At 45.9% G+C, this 19,566-nt stretch overlaps 1 protein-coding gene across 1 annotated transcript; it reads right to left on the minus strand.

The window, feature by feature from the left end:
* Positions 1 to 2,945: 2,945 nt before the first annotated feature.
* On the minus strand, positions 2,946 to 18,685 carry MEIOC (meiosis specific with coiled-coil domain; the record flags this gene model as incomplete). The annotated part of the gene is made up of 8 exons (XM_079547217.1): positions 2,946 to 3,121; positions 6,310 to 6,490; positions 9,994 to 10,128; positions 11,330 to 13,139; positions 14,490 to 14,594; positions 14,699 to 14,856; positions 16,381 to 16,503; positions 18,680 to 18,685. 8 exons carry the CDS (start codon positions 18,683 to 18,685, stop codon positions 2,946 to 2,948), a joined length of 2,694 nt encoding a protein of 897 aa, XP_079403343.1.
* Positions 18,686 to 19,566: the final 881 nt, after the last annotated feature.

Genomic DNA, 19,566 nt, shown 5'->3' on the forward strand with positions numbered 1-19,566 from the left:
CTTCATTCTGGCTGAAAGAGCAGGGTTTGGCTCTGCCCTCAGCAAGGGCAAGTGCTGTTCTGCAGCAAGAGAAAGGAAATCATATGAAATATATATGAGTTACAGCTATGAGACCACTTCACCCACAGAGTCTCGGTAAGGGAAAAGCACAGTGATTGGAGTGTCAGCTAGAGCAGCAGCAAATCGGTCAGGCCCTTGTGCTGTTCTGAAACTTAATGCTGGTGGCTGGAAAATGGTGCTCCGTGATGTTCTGTGTGGGTGAACATCCACTGTTATTCTACAGCAGCTGTCAGAGAAAATGCTTTAATGCAGGCTGTGACTGGTTTGGATGCTCTGGCTTTATGAGCAGTCACTCCATCTGGCCCAGCCCTACTCAGGAGCTGTGAGGAGGGGGTGAAGGCTTCTCTCACCCCACAAGGGCTCTTTAGCTGCCGTTTTCAGCCGCCTTTGTGGCAGCATCACCTGAACTCCCCTCTGTGTGTGGAGGAAGGACCTGTGGTGCTTCCAGGGGCACAGGGGAACCAGTGCACCTCATCCCTGTGCTGCTTCATGTTCTGGCCACTGCGTTCACGTGCAAGGCTGGCTTTTGGCAGGAGGCAGCTCCTGGCCTGGTGGTAGCTGCCCCTGTTGCCCACTTTCAGCACCAGTCTGATTTAGGGGTAATGCATCCTATTATTTAACTATTTTTGCAAGTGTGAGTATCTGCTTTATCTCTGGACTTGAACAATAAAGATGGCTGGCCAAGAAGCTGGGCTCCTCTTGTGTCTGCGGCGGTAGCGACAGACACAGGGTCTGTCCTCAGGCTTCATGCCACGTCCCACATCCTCACTTTCTCTTACCCAGCAGCAGTATTTCAGGGGGCTGAGCTGGTGTGGTTCCTCTCATTCACACCTCTTCCTGTGGCCCTGTGGGGCCGTACCAGAGCGCTGCTGCCCCAGGCTTTGGGGCCAGAAGCAAAGCACCGTGAAGTCCTGTGTATGAGCACAGCTGCATGAATCAACAGCAGTGAAGAACATCAGCTCTTCCCTGGCCGTCAGCCTGTTTCAGCACAGTTAATGCTTCCTGGCTCACGCTGTCACAGGTCTTCCTTGAAGCCACAGAGCTGTTAGCAAATGCTAATAAATCTTGCTGTTGATGCAGAATTGAGCACTGATGACAGAGAACTTTCAGGAGACCAGTGGGTCTCTGGTAGGAAGTGCCTGATAGCAAATGTTATTTCTCTCTCCTTGTCCTGGCATTGAGGCCCAGGGAGACCCCAGGCACACTCCTAAGATTTCTACTGCAGGTACTGAATTCATTGCATGAGCTTTGTATGACAGTAGAGAGCTTTGAACTGAGATACACTTTGGATTCACTGCACTGATTCAATTTTGCCATAGTCTAAAGTTGCAGTCATGTCCTTTATTAATATCAGTACCCCCTGCTTTGTACCTCACCTTTCAGTAGGTAAATGAAAATGACAATCCTCGTTACTGGAGAATGCTTTAGGAACCGAGACACGAAGGAAAACAGAACACATTCTCTGCAACGAAAGCTAATTTATTTCTTACCAGACAGACTAAATTCCATTTGTTTTTAACACCAACATGTCCTAGTTAACAAATCTTAATGCAGTGACTTGTGGTATGAAAAGTGCTTTGTCCTCCTGCCCCGTGAATTCGCTCTGGCAGTACTTCTGGCCATACCAGTGATCAAAGTGGTTCCTTTCTGCTGCGTTCTCATTCAGTGTTTCTCTCATAATCCCTAATGACAATTTATGTGGTGTGATTCCATCTCGTATGTGGCAGGATTTCCACAAGTAGGAAGAATGCAGACTGTGCTTCAAATAGCAGTGCATCGAGGCAAGGAAAACTGAATGAACTTAATCCACGCGTTCTGAACGCGACGCTGCAAGTGCTGAAACCCCTCCTCTCCTAAGTCACATAATACCAACGCTTTTATCAATGAATAAGTTATTTATACTCAGTACAGAGATTGAGATAAGATGTGCACATAAGCACCAAGTGTTAAGAGCTGTCAGAAACACAGATGTAAACTAATATGTCTAAAATAGGACAATCAAATCACAAACCAGACTAGTGAAAGAGTAACTTTAAAAAACACAAGTTTCAGAACATTGTGATGCCTACCCTCCATCAGAGTTTTCAAGTGAAGGCATTAAAAACAATACTCATTATTTCAGCTGCTGTACAGCTTTTTTAGAGGCTAATACTGTGTGCATGTCACATTTTGATTATGTTTAGGTACTTTAAAACAGGTTCTTTCTTTTCCTGAGGGCGTGCCCAAATGATTTGAATACATTTACTAAATTGCAAGAGCAATTTTATCATCATTTAATTTAGTAGAATCTGGTGCATTTCCTTTCACAAATGTGGATTCTAAAATCTCAAATTCATAAATACTAATATGTTAAATATTTAATTTTACATGAATATTGAGTACTCTTAGCATTCTTCCTCCTGTTTACAGGTACTGGTTTGATAAAGAAAACACTTTTATGTCACTATCTTGTCTGAAACCACCTGGACACCACAGTAGACTGTAGTCTGAAAGACTGTAATCTTTAAGACTCGTTATTTTAAAACCCCTTTTCTAAAACAAAACTAAACAAACTTAACAGAAGAATTCTACACCAAGGCTCACCTGCAGACGTCAAACGACGTCCTGGGTGCTCGTTGTTTAATTAGTGCGATTACTTAGCATTCATCAGTTGGGCTTCCCAATATTATGGTCCTGCCTGTAATTTCAGCAGTTTAAGGAGAAACCGAGAGCCCTTGATGAAAATTCAACCTCCCCTCAAGATACAGCTTTAAATACGAGTATCAGCAGTTTGAACGTCACAAGTAATTAGAAAGAATGAACGTCATCACCTCCTCGCAGGCGCACGCCGCCGCCTTTTCCTCTGCACCTGGTTTCTGCCATCCAATCCGCGCTGCCACGGCCGTTCAGATTTTCGTACGCTTCTCTTCAGGCCGTGCCCGCTCCCAAAGAGCCTTTGCTGTGAGCAGCTGTCTGGCTACAGGCTTTGGCAGGCTCATGTGCAGGGCGCACCACAGAGTCGTACGCACGCGACGCGTCGCTGCGCTCATCTCACTGATGGCCAACACCAGAGCTAAAACGTCTGCGAGGGAGAAAGGAGCTTTAATCTTTACGACACAGTTCATCGCTGCGCTGCTGGTCAAAAAGCAGCATCTTTTAGACCCTTTTGAGTCTGATTTTGTCTCTTCCTGTAAAAGGTCGTAAAAGTTCCATCTGAGAAAGCAGCGTTTTTAGGCCCTAATTGAAGAAGGCGGAACGCAGGTACTTGTTTTATTAACTCTCCTACTTTGCTCTCATCTCATGTCAGGAGGGAGTCACCTCACAGTCACCTCTGTGAAATATTCTACAGCCAAACCCCCCCCGAGCTCATTGCTGGATGTTCACAGTGAGCCCTTCAGGTCTACAAACTGGACCCTCTGCCCATCTTGCCTAAGAAATTATTCTGGCAAAAGGTGGAGGAGAAGCTCATTTAGCACATTTTATTAGAGTGTGCAGACCACATTCTGCAAAAATGTGTCAAAACCCACCATTTCAAAGTAAAGGGAGGCAGAGTGGCACAGTGGCACACTGACTCAACAGCTCAGTGCATACAACCATCACTAAATGTGTGGGTAATTACTGGATTTCAATTCCAGCCTCTGTGAGGAAACATTTAATACTCTCCTCGAGGCACCAGAATTTTCAGTCAGAACTTTGTTTTATTCCAGGTTAACTCTGCATTGCATGTTGGACTGCACAGAAAGGGCATGTGCACTTGCTTCCCCTGCCAAACACTTCCATGGGGACTGGAAGAAGTGGAAGACACTGACTTAAGACCTGCTTCCCCAGGCACTCAGGCTCAGGAACATGACTGCAGTTTCCTTTTACTGCACAAAACTGGCACCTACTTTCAAGCAGCAGCCCTGGGTTCTGTAGGTGAAAGCATACTGCTCCTGGAGATATGAAGGGTACCTCAGACAAGGACAGAATTTCAAGGCCTAACTTCATCCCCTCATCATTTCCCTCTTCACCAGCTTGCCTGGCTCTCGCTCAATGGCTGATTTCTGCAAAGCCTTTCTGAGACCTCATTCTTTCCTTCTGCAGAAACAGTGAGCACTGATTCCTCTTACAGTTACCACTGCTAAGCTCACGGAAGGAGTGACAGAGAAAGCTGATTTAGGTAACCAGGAAGAATAAGGGAGTAAGTCCATTCGTGCAACACGAACATCAACTACCCAAAGAATTCTTCAAGGTAATATTTGTAATGATAATTCTGGAGAAATCAAGGGCAGAATGCAGAACAGGAGGATAGAATTGCCATCCTTTGAGCGTTCAAGATCGTGCTTTTCACATCAAGCTTTGTGAAAGAACAGCCCACAGAAATGGTATCACCTCAACCATCAGAAGAATGTAAGAAACAAGTGACACAGAAATGCACATCTCAAAGCAGAAAGATACAGCTGGTATTTGGGTCACTACCAGGTAATAAGAGAAAATCTCACCAAAATAAGGAGGAGTTGTTTTAAAGCCTGTGGATGCAGTATCCAAGAGCTGCAGACATTAAAGAGGTCTTTTCTGTCCTCAAAAGATCATCTGTAACATCTAGATTATTTTGAGAGATCCTGAACATCAAATCTCAGGCAACAGAGGGATGGTTACAAATGGCTTTGAATTGATCTAGGTGGCAAATAGCAGTCAGGAAAAACCTTCTCATCATCATGATTTCTTGCAGAACTTCCTTCATTAGCTGGTCAAAACCATTTACAAACAACTGCCAGATTTCGTGTACAGTTCTGCAACTCTTGTGTGTAGTAGCAGAATCTTTCAGACTCGCCATGGGGCAGCCAGATCTACCTGCTACCCAACAAAGCAAATCTGTGTCCAAACAAAAGAGTTAACTAGGAGAAAATGAGGCCATGGTTCAAGTACAAGTTTTGTTTAGATCAGATCTCCTAGAACACAGGACACAACGGTCAGACTCTGCTTTGTAAGGGAGTCAGTATCGTATCAGATAGAATATAAAGGTGCCATGGGAACAAGGTGGAGCTGAGGGAGACCCTTCCTCAAACAGAACAAAACTCACAGAACTCACACACTAACAAGGAAGCTCTGGCAAAGAGAGGAGATGCACAGTTTGAGGCATTTTCCTCAAAGCTCTCCCAAACAGGCAGCAAAGGTAGTTGCTGAGTATTCTAACATTTGAATGTCTCACCGGTTGCTACAACAGGCTGACAATCTCACAGCCAGCCAGCGTGGCAGAGGAGAAGCAGAAGTAGAAAGCACAGCCCGTCTGGTTCGATGATCAGATCCTGCTGTGCAAGGCCACCTCCTCTTCTCTCCCTAGAGGAGCTGGGCCAGGGAGCAGGCCTGCAAACCATGACAGACAGCCAGTTGTTTTCTTGTCTACTCAGTTCCAAAGAGCTCACTGACCTGGTTAAGGTGTAGCACTAAAGCCAGTGCCAATTATTTTCATGGGCTTAAAGATCAAAAATGTTACATGACCTTCAAGATAAAGAGAAACAAAAATGCCTGAAGAAGTGAGAAGGAAAATTGTTAGAGTATCTTTTGAAGTAATCTTGAGAACTGTAGAACTGCATGACGGGAAACACAAAAGGCATAAAGTCATCCATCTCACTCAGTTTTGGAAAGGAGGCAGAAGATGAACAGAGCAGTGTCAGAACTGTAACAATGCTTCCATCACAAAGCCATGGAGCAGAGCATCACAGGTGGCAGGGCTTTATTCTTACATCTGGGAACAAAAAGAGGAAAGAAGCTGCCATTCTGCCTGTGCACTCCTGAGAGGTTAAGCTGAACATTCTGCATATTTTGGATACCACGAAGAATAAAACCATTCTCGACAGTTACATCTTTGCATATCCATCCAAAACATTACTTGTTGGGATTTTTTTGCCAGTCTTCACTAGCAATGCTTAAAAAGTGCATTCATAACTTAAGGACACCTTGATCACTCTTCACAGGTTCAACATTAAGATACAGACAGAGCTACAGAGGTAATGGTTACAGCATTACCAGGGACAGAGAGAATGAGGCAACAGCTTAAAATCATCTCCAGTGACAAGCTGCATTACATAATTGATTGAATAAATGCAATCAAAACTGATTTAACTTGTCTCATCACCTAGAAAAGATGGCCTGCTTCACTCAGAGCTGAAAAATAACTTCAAATTATAACTGGCTGTAAAACAAAATGAAACTGTAGCATCCAAACTCTCAGACATTTTAACACAGACTTTTGCAGCTACTTCATTACGTATGCCAGCTCAGTCATACCTCGGTCATCTTGGCACCTGGGAGCTCCTTGCTTTGGTCGATGGGAAGCATTTACAATCTCATATTTTCTACGCATCTGCACAACACGAATCACTTCCAGATGTTTATCAAGAGCAGTGGAAATGTTGACGTGAAGGGGAGAACTGCGAAGGCGCTCCATTTTCCCCAGTAAAGTCACGACCTAATGAACATTTGACACAAGTTACAAGAGCTCAAGCTGTACTCACCTACACTTCCATGAAAAGCAAGGAAGAAAAGATTAACTGTAACCATTATTTTGTTTTGGGAACCGTTCATAAAGCTATAGGTGAAGCAGTTAAAATTCTTAGCTGGAATTCTTTCTTCTCCAAAAACAAAGCTGTAAAATAGGCGTGCACAGAACAGCAAAATGTTACAACACCAAGACACCCAGCTCACCAGTTAATAATGGATATCACAACTCTGGGACAACCTCGTAACAGGTGGTTTCCCTGACAACATTTTGACCTACATTTCTGTTGCTTACATTCCATCAGCACTGCTGCAGCCACCTGGGTGAGAACGAATCCCACAGAGGCTGCCCAGTTTTCACCCAGGCGATTTCCCTGTGCCAGTGCAAAGCCAACATCAGCAGGGGAGAGCAGCTTGGACTGCCAACAGCTGCTGTATCCACACCCATAGGCTAACTTTCAGGATAGATATTAAGCATAAGCACTCAAAAATCACTGTTTTCTTCAGAGAAATGAAAATCTGCACTTTTGCTGCCTTGTTTATCTTATAACACATTACTAAGAATTTTCCTTTGGTGAGTGATTCCTCAGCTGAGGCTCATAGGCCTCTGGAGAACCTGGCTCCTTGTCTGCAGATACAAGCTACAGAATTCCCATGTAATGTTTATTGGTGATTAATAAGTGAAAAAACAAACAAACAAACAAACAGGGGCTGGGAGCACAACAAAAAGCCAAGTTCTTGATGCTTCCTTACAACAGAAGGACTGGAGGCTTTCCCAAGAAAAGGAGAAATGCTCGGTTTATCTAACAACAGGCTGGGAAACAGAGCATGTGAGGCAGGACAACTCGTCCAACTCGCCTCAAGTCTCCTCAGAGCAGGCTGCAGGCCAAGACAGTTGTTCTGGCAGTAGCACACACAACAGCAAGGCTCCCTGACACCGGGCTTTGCAGAGCATTCAGGAAGAGCAAGCGCCTGCTGACAGGATAGTCCTGCCTCCCCTTACATCTTGTGAAAGCCTGGAAAAAAACTGCAGGCATTAATAAATTACACAGGTTTCTGTGGCAGCAGCAGCAAACAGTAAACTCAAAATAACAACCCACATTTATAGAGTAAAAAATAATAATAACAAAAAAAAAAAAAAGGAAGGGAGCAGGGTGAATTTCACATAAACAACTGAGGAATCAGTCACTGGGAGAGGAAACAAAAGCTGCTAACGTTTGGAAATCACTAGTGTGGCTTCTGAAGGACAAATTTCAAGGAGTGGCACGGCAGGATTATGTAAGCAAGTAAAACGAAGAAAGATGAACCTGGCAGTCATTTCTTATCTTAGAGTTGTTGATGGTTGGACTTAACAATACAAAAATGGCCTGCCAGGATTGTCAGGTGCTACAGCGACATCCAGACCTGCAGAAGAAGTTAGGTTCTCCAAGATCTGGCTTTCAGGTACCATGCTCGCACCTAATGCACCCACTGCAGCAAGTCAAATGCCTGCACTCTTTACAACAAGCCAGGGAGAACCAACATGTAGTAAAATCAAAATCCACAAGAGTGAAAGCTGGGCTGCCCTGGAGCCCAAGGAGAAGCACTAAAGGCTCAAATGCTCAACTTCCCACCTCCTCCCCTCTGACTGCCACAGGGCTTGTTTGCTCACTCACTCAGATCCCTCAGTGGGAGCAGCAGGAAGCCAGCAGCTTCCCTTACACACCAGTGAATAAGGACTGAAGTTTCAGGTCCAGCTTTGATGACTGTTTATCACACAGTGACATGTGTCCATCAGGGACTATTGTGTTTTACTTATGAAAACTTCAACAGGTGAGACTGAACATCCAGCCGCAGCACATTCCGCAGTGGCATTCTGCACTTACAGAGGAGCTGGAGATTTACCAGACCCAAAGGAGATGAGAGTCTGTACAGGGTAGATCTTAGTTTAAGTGCTGTTAACAGCTACTGACTGGCACAGTGAAGGAAGCTATTGTCTCTTCTTCAGCTACATTTTGTTCTGGAAATAAGAGCAGCTGTAAATGAGAGTCTCAAATGAGAAATGGAAAAACGTCTGTGAGCACCAAGAGGGTTTTAACTAGAGGTTCTATGCTACCAAGAGTTAATCCCACATCCGGCCACTTCAGCTTTCACTCAAGCCTTTGTACCAGTTTTTCTCCTTGGCTGTCACTGCACTTTTTGATGCTACATATCTACGTTCAACTGCCTACTGTGCTTTTGAGCATCCTTGAAACTACTTTTCAGCTGCTGTGTAATAGGCATTCGAGGTTCTTTATTCTGAAGGTTGGTTCCTTACATAGCTAGACAAGATTAAGCCCTCCTTTAAGCACAGTCTTAAAGATGAGGACAGGCCATCTGAAATTAGAGGTAGTTCCCTTACACTGTTCTTCCAAAGTTCAGGAAAATTGCAGTAAGACTTCAGCCTGTGGATACATTTTCACTCTGCTCTCTACTCAGCTGTAGGAAGAAAAGAGGCAGCTGCAGAAGGCTGATCCCAGCAGGCAGTAAGCCAGCGTGGGTCCATGGCTTATTTCACCTGTGTGCGACTGGTAAGAAAGGCTGAGCCTTAGCACTGCTGCCTTGGGAGCTGAGCTCTGTCTGTTCCTCCAAGAACCAGCATCTTTCAGAACAGCAGCCTCTGCCTTTCATCCTCCTGCAGGGACAGGTTCAGCACCTCTGCTGCTCAGCCCACATCTCTTTTCCTTCTGCAGCACAGGCAGCCTGGCTTTGGTCTCCCAGCCCAGAAGCAAGCCCACCACCATCTGTGGCAGCACAGATCTGCTCTGTTTGCATTCACCTCCTCCCTCTGGTCTCCCTTACAGGATTCTGCACAGGCAGCACCATGCTGCACACTGGCACCATCATTTGGCCACAGAGCCACACGCAGCTCAAAAGGCACAAGACTTACAGCCTATGCCTGTTTTAAGCTTAAAAAACAAATTAACAGTGCAGACATTCAAGCTGAAGTTGCACAAATACCCATTCCTCACTAACAAATACAGCTCTGTTATGCAAATATGCATCATAATGTCTTAAAAACATTAATAAATATGTTTGTTTCCTTTTCCCCCCCCACAGGTGCCTCCTCTAATATAGTGAGTGCAAAGCTGTAATGAACATTTCTCTGCTGAGCAAGAGGTGCCCAACAGCTCAGAATGCAGGGATATCTTAAAGCTGTGCAAGCAGTTTGGCCAGCTGGTTGGTTTCTGGCATTGCACGCACAGCTCTGTAGTAGGAAACAAACTGTCCTGGCCTGGACATCTGTAACTGTGAGCCTGAGATACCCAGGGTTCCCTGCTAAGACCTGGGGTGAACCTGGAGCTGTAAAGGTCCCAGCAGGGACTGCTGAAATATTTCCTGCATAGCCCTGAAGAACAAAACCATCTGGAGAAAAGCTGCTCTGACAAACGTGTATCTTCTACTGTACTCTGTGTAATAAACTCAACAGACTTTTACAATCTTTTTACAACTCACTCTGGCTTGTTCACGTAGCTGATCCACAATCAAGCGATCAACTTTTGATGAGTTTGATGTCAGCCTTGGAACTGGAGCGTTGTTATTACTGGAAATACTTTTCCCTGGGTAACTCTTAGCAAGAGCTGATTCAGTCTGCAGGAAAACGAAAAGATCATCTCCTTCAGAACAGCAGTTGTGAGGCGTGCTTTGCTTCAGGAGCAAGAAGCTTAAGACATGCAGCTTTTTCCCCTTAGGGTTTTGGATTTTTTAAGTAGATAACGTGGATTTAATTTGGGATTTAACCATTTGGTGTGAAAATCACCTCTTTCAAATCAACAACCAGTTTACTCAAAGCGCTACAAATAGAGCAATTATCACAAGATAAAGTGGTTTTATTTACTTGCCACCTACATCTCAGCTCCTCCTCTTTTGCCCTTTACTTTTACTACAGACATCAACCTCCCCTTCTCAAGTTGAGCCCTGCCTCCCCCTAACCACTGTATCCAAAGCAATGACTGGCTTTTGTCAGGCAATGCTCTGGCAAAAATCTGTTACATCTCCATTCAATTTCTTCCACTGGACTGACACAACAGCTTCCACAAAGACAAGGAGCAAAGGGCCAGCTGCCACTGCCCCCTGCTAACATTTGATTAAGGTTCCTTCACACCAAATAGTGGTTCCAGATCATTTCTGAGTCTCCATACCACCTAAACTGGTGAAATCAAGACAGATTTTACACTTAACAATGGACTGAGGCACTCACTTATGCTATTAACAAAAAGGGCAATTGCATTAAACATGGAAACTGCTCCATACAGAATTGTCTGAAGCTTTTTCTTTTATGTGTTTCGATATTATTATATTTCTTCAGCTTGTTTCTGGGGGAAAAAAAGGAGCCTGTTCCAGTACATATTAGGCTTTAAACTTCAGGCAAACTGGAGGTGGGAAGGAGAGAACTAGAATAGAGGGCATTATTTTAATTCTTCAAGGGCCTGAAGTTTAGTCCTAATTTGAAATATAATCAATAGATTTGCTTTGAAAGTTTTCAGATACATTTCTCCTTGGGCTGCAATGTAATTCCTATTTTTTAGCCACCCAATATACCCTTCCAGGCCCCAGTGCAGAGGCTGAAAACATCACTGAATTTTGGTGTAAGCACAACATTCACTATGCTCCAATCAGGCTACCAACCAACAGAACTTCTCTTTTCAGTCTCAAATACATGGGGAAACTCTTCTCTCTCAAATCCCATTATTCCAACTCTTACTAGTGAGGATTTCCCATGTTCTCTAACTGGTCTCACCTTCGAGTGTGATCAGATCTGTGACAGGGAATACTAATAAATATTTTTTACCTCCTTCCTTTCTTTCTCCAAAGCTCTGCACTGTTCGTAACACTCTTCCAGTTTAACACGGAGTTCCCTGGCAGTCCCACTGTGCATTTTAACTTGCTTTTGATATCCCAGCGCCGGTACATCGCACATCAAATCGTTAACGTAAGGATAGAAGCAATTTAAGCTGTCACTGGAGAACATGCTGTAGGATTCCATCAGAGGGACAACCAGGCGGCCAAATGGACGAGCAGATCTCAAGGGCACAGCAGCTGAACCAAGCTGATGGTTATGCTTCCAGTCAGCCATCACACAGCTGTTGGCAAAGCCTGATGCCTGAGTGGTGGGATTGACAGCACTATTACCTCCATTTCCCTGCCTGAGGTTGAGCTGACCCTGAGATTCCACCGAATCCTGGTACGCGTTCTGCAACAGCCTGTCTGAGTGCTTTTGTCCTTCCACATCATAATGCCCACTCTGTGGCTTCAACTGGAAACAGTGCTTGTTCAGGTTTTCAAGGGTCCCCAGCTGCTGAGTTGAGCTGCCTCTATCTGGTTGCATTAATTTCTTGTCACTTAAAAACTCAATGAGGTTTTCTTCCCCAGTCTTTGCCAGTGCTTCCATTAGAGCAGCCGACTGAGCTCGTTCTGAAGCGTTAAAACCAAAATCAAGACTCGAGAAGAACAAAGAATTATCTTGACAGTTCTTGTGAGATAAATTACTATTTAAAGGAACATTTGAAGAGGATAACTGCAAGAAGTCATTAGGGAGACTGGAATTTTTCTGTAAAGTAGATAAACGATTATTCAGTTTCACCATGCTTGGACTCTGAGGTGGGACAGCGGGTTTGGCTTGGAAGTTCATCCAAGCCTGCCTTACACTGGCACCTGCTGACAAGTTTGCTGAGTTTGGTAATAATGGAAGTGGTTTGCAGTACTCAGGATTCTGAAGATCAGACTTGGAAAACTGTGGCTTATCCACACCGTTTGCACAGTCACTGTTCCCCGGACAAGCTGTAAGAGAATTCAGTCCATACTCAAATTTTTGCCCCAGATCACTGCAGAATAGAGGCTCATTTGCAAACTGCTTTTCTGATAGGAGTCCTGCAGCCTTGGTGAATGTAAAGTTTTGCTGATCTGGAATCGTTTCTATTTTTCTCTGAGTACCTGATTTGAATTGAAATAATTTAGAATAGGGTTCTACATCCAGAGATGATGCTTCAATCATTTCACTTACTATTTTTTTACTTTCTTGGAAGCTACAGTTGATGCTCTTGGTAGGCTTTGCTTTGGTAAAATGAGAATATTCAGCATATCTACCATAATCAGCATTTTCATTGCATCTTTGAAACTGTGAGAGTGTTTCTGCCTGCTTTTGTTGCAGCTGTGCATCCGCTCCTTTGGGACACGCATTCTCTCTTCTGTAGGAGTAAGCATCAGCTCCTGAGTCCTTGATTGCTTCCAAGTAAGCAGCAGGAGGCGTGAAGGTGCTTTTCACACACGGATAGCTCTGACACACAGGTGTTGTCTTAATATTCTCATTAGCCTGCATGTTGCAGCAGTTGGCACAATCATTCCTAGAAGCGCACAAGCGCTGCTCCTCGAGGTCTGCAGCAGGAAATCCATGATAACATTCCTCTGCTTTTTGCTGTGGTGCAAGATTACCACTTTGCAAGTACTGTTTCTCAGCAGCAGATGTTGATTCACTACTGTAAAAACTCTGCTGGGAAACAGCTGCAGCAAGTGGTCTTTTAGTTTCTGACAACAGGTAGTGATGGTCTGTGACTCTCGTAGCATTCATGGACCACACCGACTTGAAGTTGGAAGAGCAACTCCTTAGCAAAAGCAAGAAGCACACATTAGTGTTAGATTCCATCTGCAGTGCTCCTCCATTCCCAAATGGGGAGAGAAGTCTTAAAGACCAGTTCACTCCCAACGATTTCTCTTCACTATGGAAAGAATCACTTACTTTAAACATTACCAACTATTGTCACCTCTTCATCCTCCTATCTCTGCCTGTTATCTTCCTATAACTCTAGACTAGAGAGCTGATTCTGGTTTGCCTGAACAACTGATACACATACAGTGCCTGTGAGCTGCAGGCGGTGTGTTCGTACCAAGTGATGCGCACTCAGTCCTACCAAAGGATTTACCATCATCTCCATGTTCCTGATAGAGTAGATTAAGACCATCACGACTTGAACTCCCCGTAACCCTTCACAGCCACGTCCAAGTTCTCTACACAAACTGCTTCTGTGCCTCATGCTGCTTTTTGCTTCAGAATCACCTGCATTTTACACTGGCTTACGCTGCTTCCTGCATTTAAATCAACTCACTAAAAACAGGCACGTCCTTTCCTTCTACTAAGTGCTATGGATTAACAATAGAGCAATCATTATGTAATCAGACCAAGTGAAAAAGTGGAACTGTAGCTGGAATGCACTGCAGCCCAGATTGGATTTTTGTTTAGATTTGACAGTGCTGAAAACTATGTAAAGCAATTAGTAAGTCCTTCTGATCAAGACTGACTTTGTTTAGAACCTCACTTTGGCCACATCAGCCAGCACACATCCAAAAACCAGAACTGTCTGGGGAAGACAAAGGGTGAGTGGCTTGTGAACCACAAGAACTGGGCTCCCTTCCTCATCTGTGAGAACTAGAATAGTCAGATTCAGGCTATCTAATGATTTATTTCAGCATTAGAACATAGGAATAATAAATCTGACATTTTGGTCTGCAAGCACTACTTAGGTTGCACAGACATCAGGGAAAACTCATTCTTCATAGAACTCTTCCCTCGTGTCAATTCAGGAGAGCACGAAGGAGCACTATTTCCTCTTTTGTGCATTCCTTCTGTGGACTGAAATTAAGAATGAAACCTCAGGTCTGAACTCAGTCATGATACTGAAGGAGATCTACCTGAATACGGCCCTTCCAGGCTGCTTAAAGATTTATTTAAAAACTTCCAATAAAAAAATTCTGTAAATACCAGAAAACCAAAAGCTACCATGGTACTGTCACAAGTAAAACATTATCAGATTAAGGGGGAGGAAAGGAAAATGCAGAGGAGGAGGGCTTGCTAACAGGAGATGTGAGGGTGAATAAGAGAGCACAGGCTGAGCTCGTGAGGGCAGTTTTTGTCAGCAGTGAGAATGCCAGAAGTGCTTGCATGACAGCATACTCACCCCTCAGCACAATACGGCTGGGATTTATCCTGCTCTTCCAAGATGCTAGACACAAGCTCATATAAATCTGCTTCGCTGCCATAATCATTCCTTTCAATTTGAATTCTGAAAACAAATGGGTCAGTTCATTTAAAACAGTTCATTAAGTTAAAGAAACAAACAGAACAATCGCCTTCAAGACGACCCATCACCCACTCAGAACTGACTACCTGGATTTCACGTTCATCTGAGGAGCAGCGGGCTGCTTGCTGTCATCTCCACACACAGACCACGCTGTGTACAGAAGGGAGGAGTCCCCGGCTGCAGAGAATTCTGGTGTCGAGAGGGAAGAGCTGTAGGTCTGAGGTGGGTCTACGTTTTCTTCATTCTGCATTTTACAGACAATAGAAACATGGATTTCAATATGAAATAATATAAATTGTAATATTAAATTGCCGTTTCTTCATTCTGCAAGGTTCTAAATGACTTCACTGGTGGAGCAACCAGCTGACCATAACAAGCACACCATGTGTTTTGGGCATAGTGCCACAGTGCCACTCTCCTGTTGACTTCCAGGCTGTATTCCTGAAGGCACTGGGAAAGGGTTTTCATTTCAGACTCCTACCTGTGCAAAAAGCTAGGCCTACGAAATGCAAAATGAAAAGATGTAATGATTTTCCTATCACAGCGTTTCCGACTGTCGGACCAAGCAGCTCCTGCTCAGCTGCTCTACGTGAACGTTTGGACACCTCTCTGCCCCTCCAACAAGTGCTGGGAGGCTGAAGCTTCTCCTTCTCAGTTTTCCTAACAATAGTAATTTCTTCCTCACTTTGCTACAAATGTTGATACTAGCAGAAGAACAAAACAAACTGAAACACTATCTTCCTCATCACCACATTCTCCTTCATATGTAGCACTCCACACTGAGTCCTTCTTTAAATATTTCTTCGATAGATTCTCACCCCCTCCCTCCCTCCTCACTTTTTTTTGTGGTGTTTTTGATTTTAAACTCAACTCTCAGTCACAACCTCTTGGTTTTGCTGCCACGTCTCTTTACTTCCCCCATGTTTTCACTATTCTTGCTCTTCCCATAGGCACCTCCAACTGCTACATTCTTCACATCACTCTTTTCCCAGGTCAGCTCAGTACAGATAACTTCTATGAGTACACTTTCTTTACTCTAAACCCATTTCCCTCTGCTGGCTCTAATTGCTTCCATGTTTCAGTATGCCAACAGTTAACTCCTTCCAGATGTATTCAGCTAGATTTAGCACATCTCCAGCTAAAGTCCTAATTTCTCCTCCCCCCCCCCCATTTGCTCATGCTCCCTCTCACCTATTTACCAGCCTTCTACATAAACATCTGTCTTCTGTCACTCTTCCTCATAAATGTAGAAGGTCAATGGACTCATCTACTCTTTCCTTCTTTCCGTTACTGTCAGCCCCCTTCTGCTGTGATGTTCAGTCAGTGGACTGAGAAAAAGCCCCAAATGAACAAAGCCGAAGGCTGATCTGGAATTCCTGCACTACAGAGGTTACCAGAGAGAAGGAAAGATGGGGAGAAGGTCCTGCGTCATTCTGCAGCACTGCTCCAATTAAAATCTCTCTCATGGGGGAGTTCTCTTGAAATTTTGAGTACGGCAGCGATGACAGAGAAAATTTCAGAATCGATCACAACGCAGCCGATGGTATTGGGCAAAAAATTACAAGAGACAACAAAAGGTGAAATACACAACAGGTGAACAGCCTTATTGTGACTACATTTAAGTTCCTGTCTTTTCGGCTGAACCTTACACTTATAAGTTACAGCATTTGATTCATGCATTATCAGCAACAAAATTTTTGGCCACTTTGTTTACAAACACCCCAAACACTTACAGAGACATACAAATTTTATTTATAACCAACTGAACCTGTGGTTTGTAGCAGCCATGCGAGCCAGACTCTGCCATCACACTGCTGAACGCATCTGCCAGCCTGCTGCCAGCCTCTGCACTGCTCCAACAGCAGCTGCCTCCTCTGCACACAACTTTGGGCTACAAAACATGAGGTGGAAAAAGTGGTAGAAGGACATAATTATACATAAACCTGGGAAGTGTAGATCTCATTGGCGTAAGTAACTTATTTAACTAACTTATCTGCGGATTCTTCCCCCTAAGAAACACCCTTCTCCCCATCATCTACCTGGATGTGCTCAGAAATAGTTGCCCAGTGGGAAAAGGCAATGAAAACAAAGCAAGAACCTCGGGTTTTTCTTCCCCTTTTCAGAATGCTGAGGCACACAACAGAATTAAAGTTAAAATTGACTAGCTAAAAAAAAAAAAACACAGCTGAGAAATAAAGCAGTGATATTACTGGTGCAATATTTAGAACATAACTGTAGCACCTACAGTCACTTCAGTAGGAAAGTTCACCAAGTCCAACCTCCTGCCTGACCCACCAGCCCCACTGCTATACGCACCCCAAACAGTGCGAGGGCTGCAGACTCCACCTCCTCCCTCGGCAGCCCCTTCAGTGCACAACCACCCACTCCATGAAGAAACCCTTCCTAACACCCAACCTCAACGTCCCCTGGCACAGCCTGACACCAATCTCTGTGCATCCCATCCAGACCAAGGGATGGAACAACTCCCTGTGAGCACAGGCAGAGCTGGGGCTGTGCAGCCCAGAGAAGAGAAGGCTCTGGGGAGAGCTGAGAGCGGCCTGTCAGTATCTAAAGGGGAGCTATGGGAAAGAAGGGGACAGACTCTCCAGCAGGGTCAGTTGTGACAGGAGAAGGGGAAACGGTTTCAAACTAAAAGAGGGCAAATTTAGACTAGATATAGAATCACAGAATGGCCTGGGTGGAAAAGGACCACAACGCTCATCTGGTTCTAACCCCCTGCTGTGTGCAGGTCACCAACCAGCAGCCCAGGCTGCCCAGAGCCACATCCAGCCTGGCCCTGCAGGGATGGGGCATCCACAGCCTCCTTGGGCAACCTATTCCAGTGCCTCACCACCCTCTGGGTCAAAAACTTCTTCCTAATATCCAACCTAAACCTCCCTGTCTCACTTTAAAACCATTCCCCTTCGTCCTATCACCACCCACCCTCACAAACAGCCGTTCCCCCTCCTGTTTATCCGCTCCCTTCAAGTACTGGAAGGCCACAATGAGGTCTCCCCAGAGCCTTCTCTTCTCCAAGCTGAACAAGCCCAGTTCCTTCAATCTTTCCTCACAGCAGAGCTGCTCCAGCCCTCTGCTCATCTCAGTGCCTCCTCTGGACCCGCTCCCAGAGCTCCACATCCTTCCTGTGCTGGGGGCCCCAGGCCTGGATGCAGCGCTGCAGATGGGGCCTCACAAGAGCCAAGCAGAGGGGGACGATCACCTCCCTGTCCCTTCTGGCCACCCTTTTTTTATAATACAAAAGGAAAAGGTTTTTACGGTAAGGGTGATGAGGCTCTGGCACAGTAGGTGGTGGACAACCCGTCCTTGGAGACACTCAAGGTCAGGCTGGATGGGGTCTGAGCACTGACGGTGTCCCAGCTCACTGCAGGGCAGCTGGACCAGATGGCCTTTAAGCATCCCTTCCAGTTCAGATTATCCTGTGACTATTCTACGATCCAACACCTCCAGATCCCTCAGGAGCCCAACACCCCCCACCCTTTTAGGCAGTTGTGGAGAGCAATATGTTCTCCTCTCAGTCTTTTCTCCAGCCCAAACAGCCTCAGTTCCCTCAGCTCCTCGTAGTTCTCTTTCATCACCTTTTCCATTCTGAAATCCTTATTAAATTCAGAAAGCCCAATTCCACAGCTCTGACACCATTCTGAACAAGCACTCCTCCATCTGTATCTCTACAGGATGACAACGTGGCCACAGGACAACCTCCCCACTTACCAGCACCAGTACTGGTACCCTCAGACACATTACGAGCACACTTCTCCTTTGGTTGTGCAGTTGTATGGCTTTTCATCTCAAAACAGCAAACAATGAGAAAACACACCAGCAGCAGGAGCCTCGGCCGGCTGCAACCCCCTGCCTCCACACACAGCCCTTTTCCCACACGGAATCTCAGGGAACTTCCCTGACAGAGGCACAGGGCCGCAGCTCCGCTCGGTGACCGGCAGCCTCAACCAGTCGATGACGTTCTAACAGGAACATTTCCGCAGCCCAACCGCTCCACCCCGCCTCGCAGCCCCCTGAGCCGCTCCCCAGTCCGGTGCGATGCCCCTCACCTCCATGCTGCCCGCAGACCGCGGCTGACACAGCGCTGCCCACCGCCCGCTCTCTTCCCCCCCCCCGCCGCCGCCGCCCCAACAGTTCTGAGGCGCCGTTACCTCAGAGAGGAGCAACCGCCCGCCCCGCTCCGCGCGCGCAACGGGATTGGCCAGCTCCTCAGCGCGCCGACCAATGAGACGCCGACTTACTTCTCACACCTCCCCGCGCCACGTGACCGCCTTTCTTTTCCACGCGGCTCAACGGACGCCGTTGCCGGTCACATGGTAACTGCGGTTTGTTTCTATTGGCCTTCGTCCGCCAAGGTATAGCGAATGAGAAATTACGCTGGCACTCAGCCCGCCCTCATCGGCGGGAGAACAGCCTATCAGCGAGCGCGCGGCCGTTGTTCGCCCGGAGATAGGGCCGCACGCTCAGATGCCTCAGTGCGTTCTTGCCGACCGGAGCGTGTGGGAGCGTTGCGCTCAGCCGCCTTGATTTGTCAGTTCTGTGGGGAGATCAGGCTACAAAATGGGGGCGGGCGTGAAGGCACGGCTGTGAGGAGTGCTAAGGCCCCTCGGTGCGTTGGGCCCGGAGCAGAGGAAGCTGAGGGAAGGCCTCATGGCGGCCACAGCTTCTCACAGGGAGTGGAGGGCAGCGCTGAGCTGTGCTGGGCCTTGGGTAAATGATAGTTCATAAAGCCACGGCTGGTTTATTACAGCACTGGGTGTGTGGGGATCCCTTCACAAAGCATGCATATCCCAGAGATAAATCGCCTTTGTTATGTACGGTTAACATAGGAACATCATAGGATCGCAGAAAGGCCTGAGTTGGAAGGGACTTCAAGGATCACGAAGCTCCAACCCCCCGCCACACGCAGGGCCACCAGCCTCCATATTTCACACCA

This window comes from Tetrao urogallus (assembly GCF_951394365.1).
Source record: "Tetrao urogallus genome assembly, chromosome: 26".
In the NCBI taxonomy this organism is placed as follows: Eukaryota; Metazoa; Chordata; class Aves; order Galliformes; family Phasianidae; genus Tetrao; species Tetrao urogallus.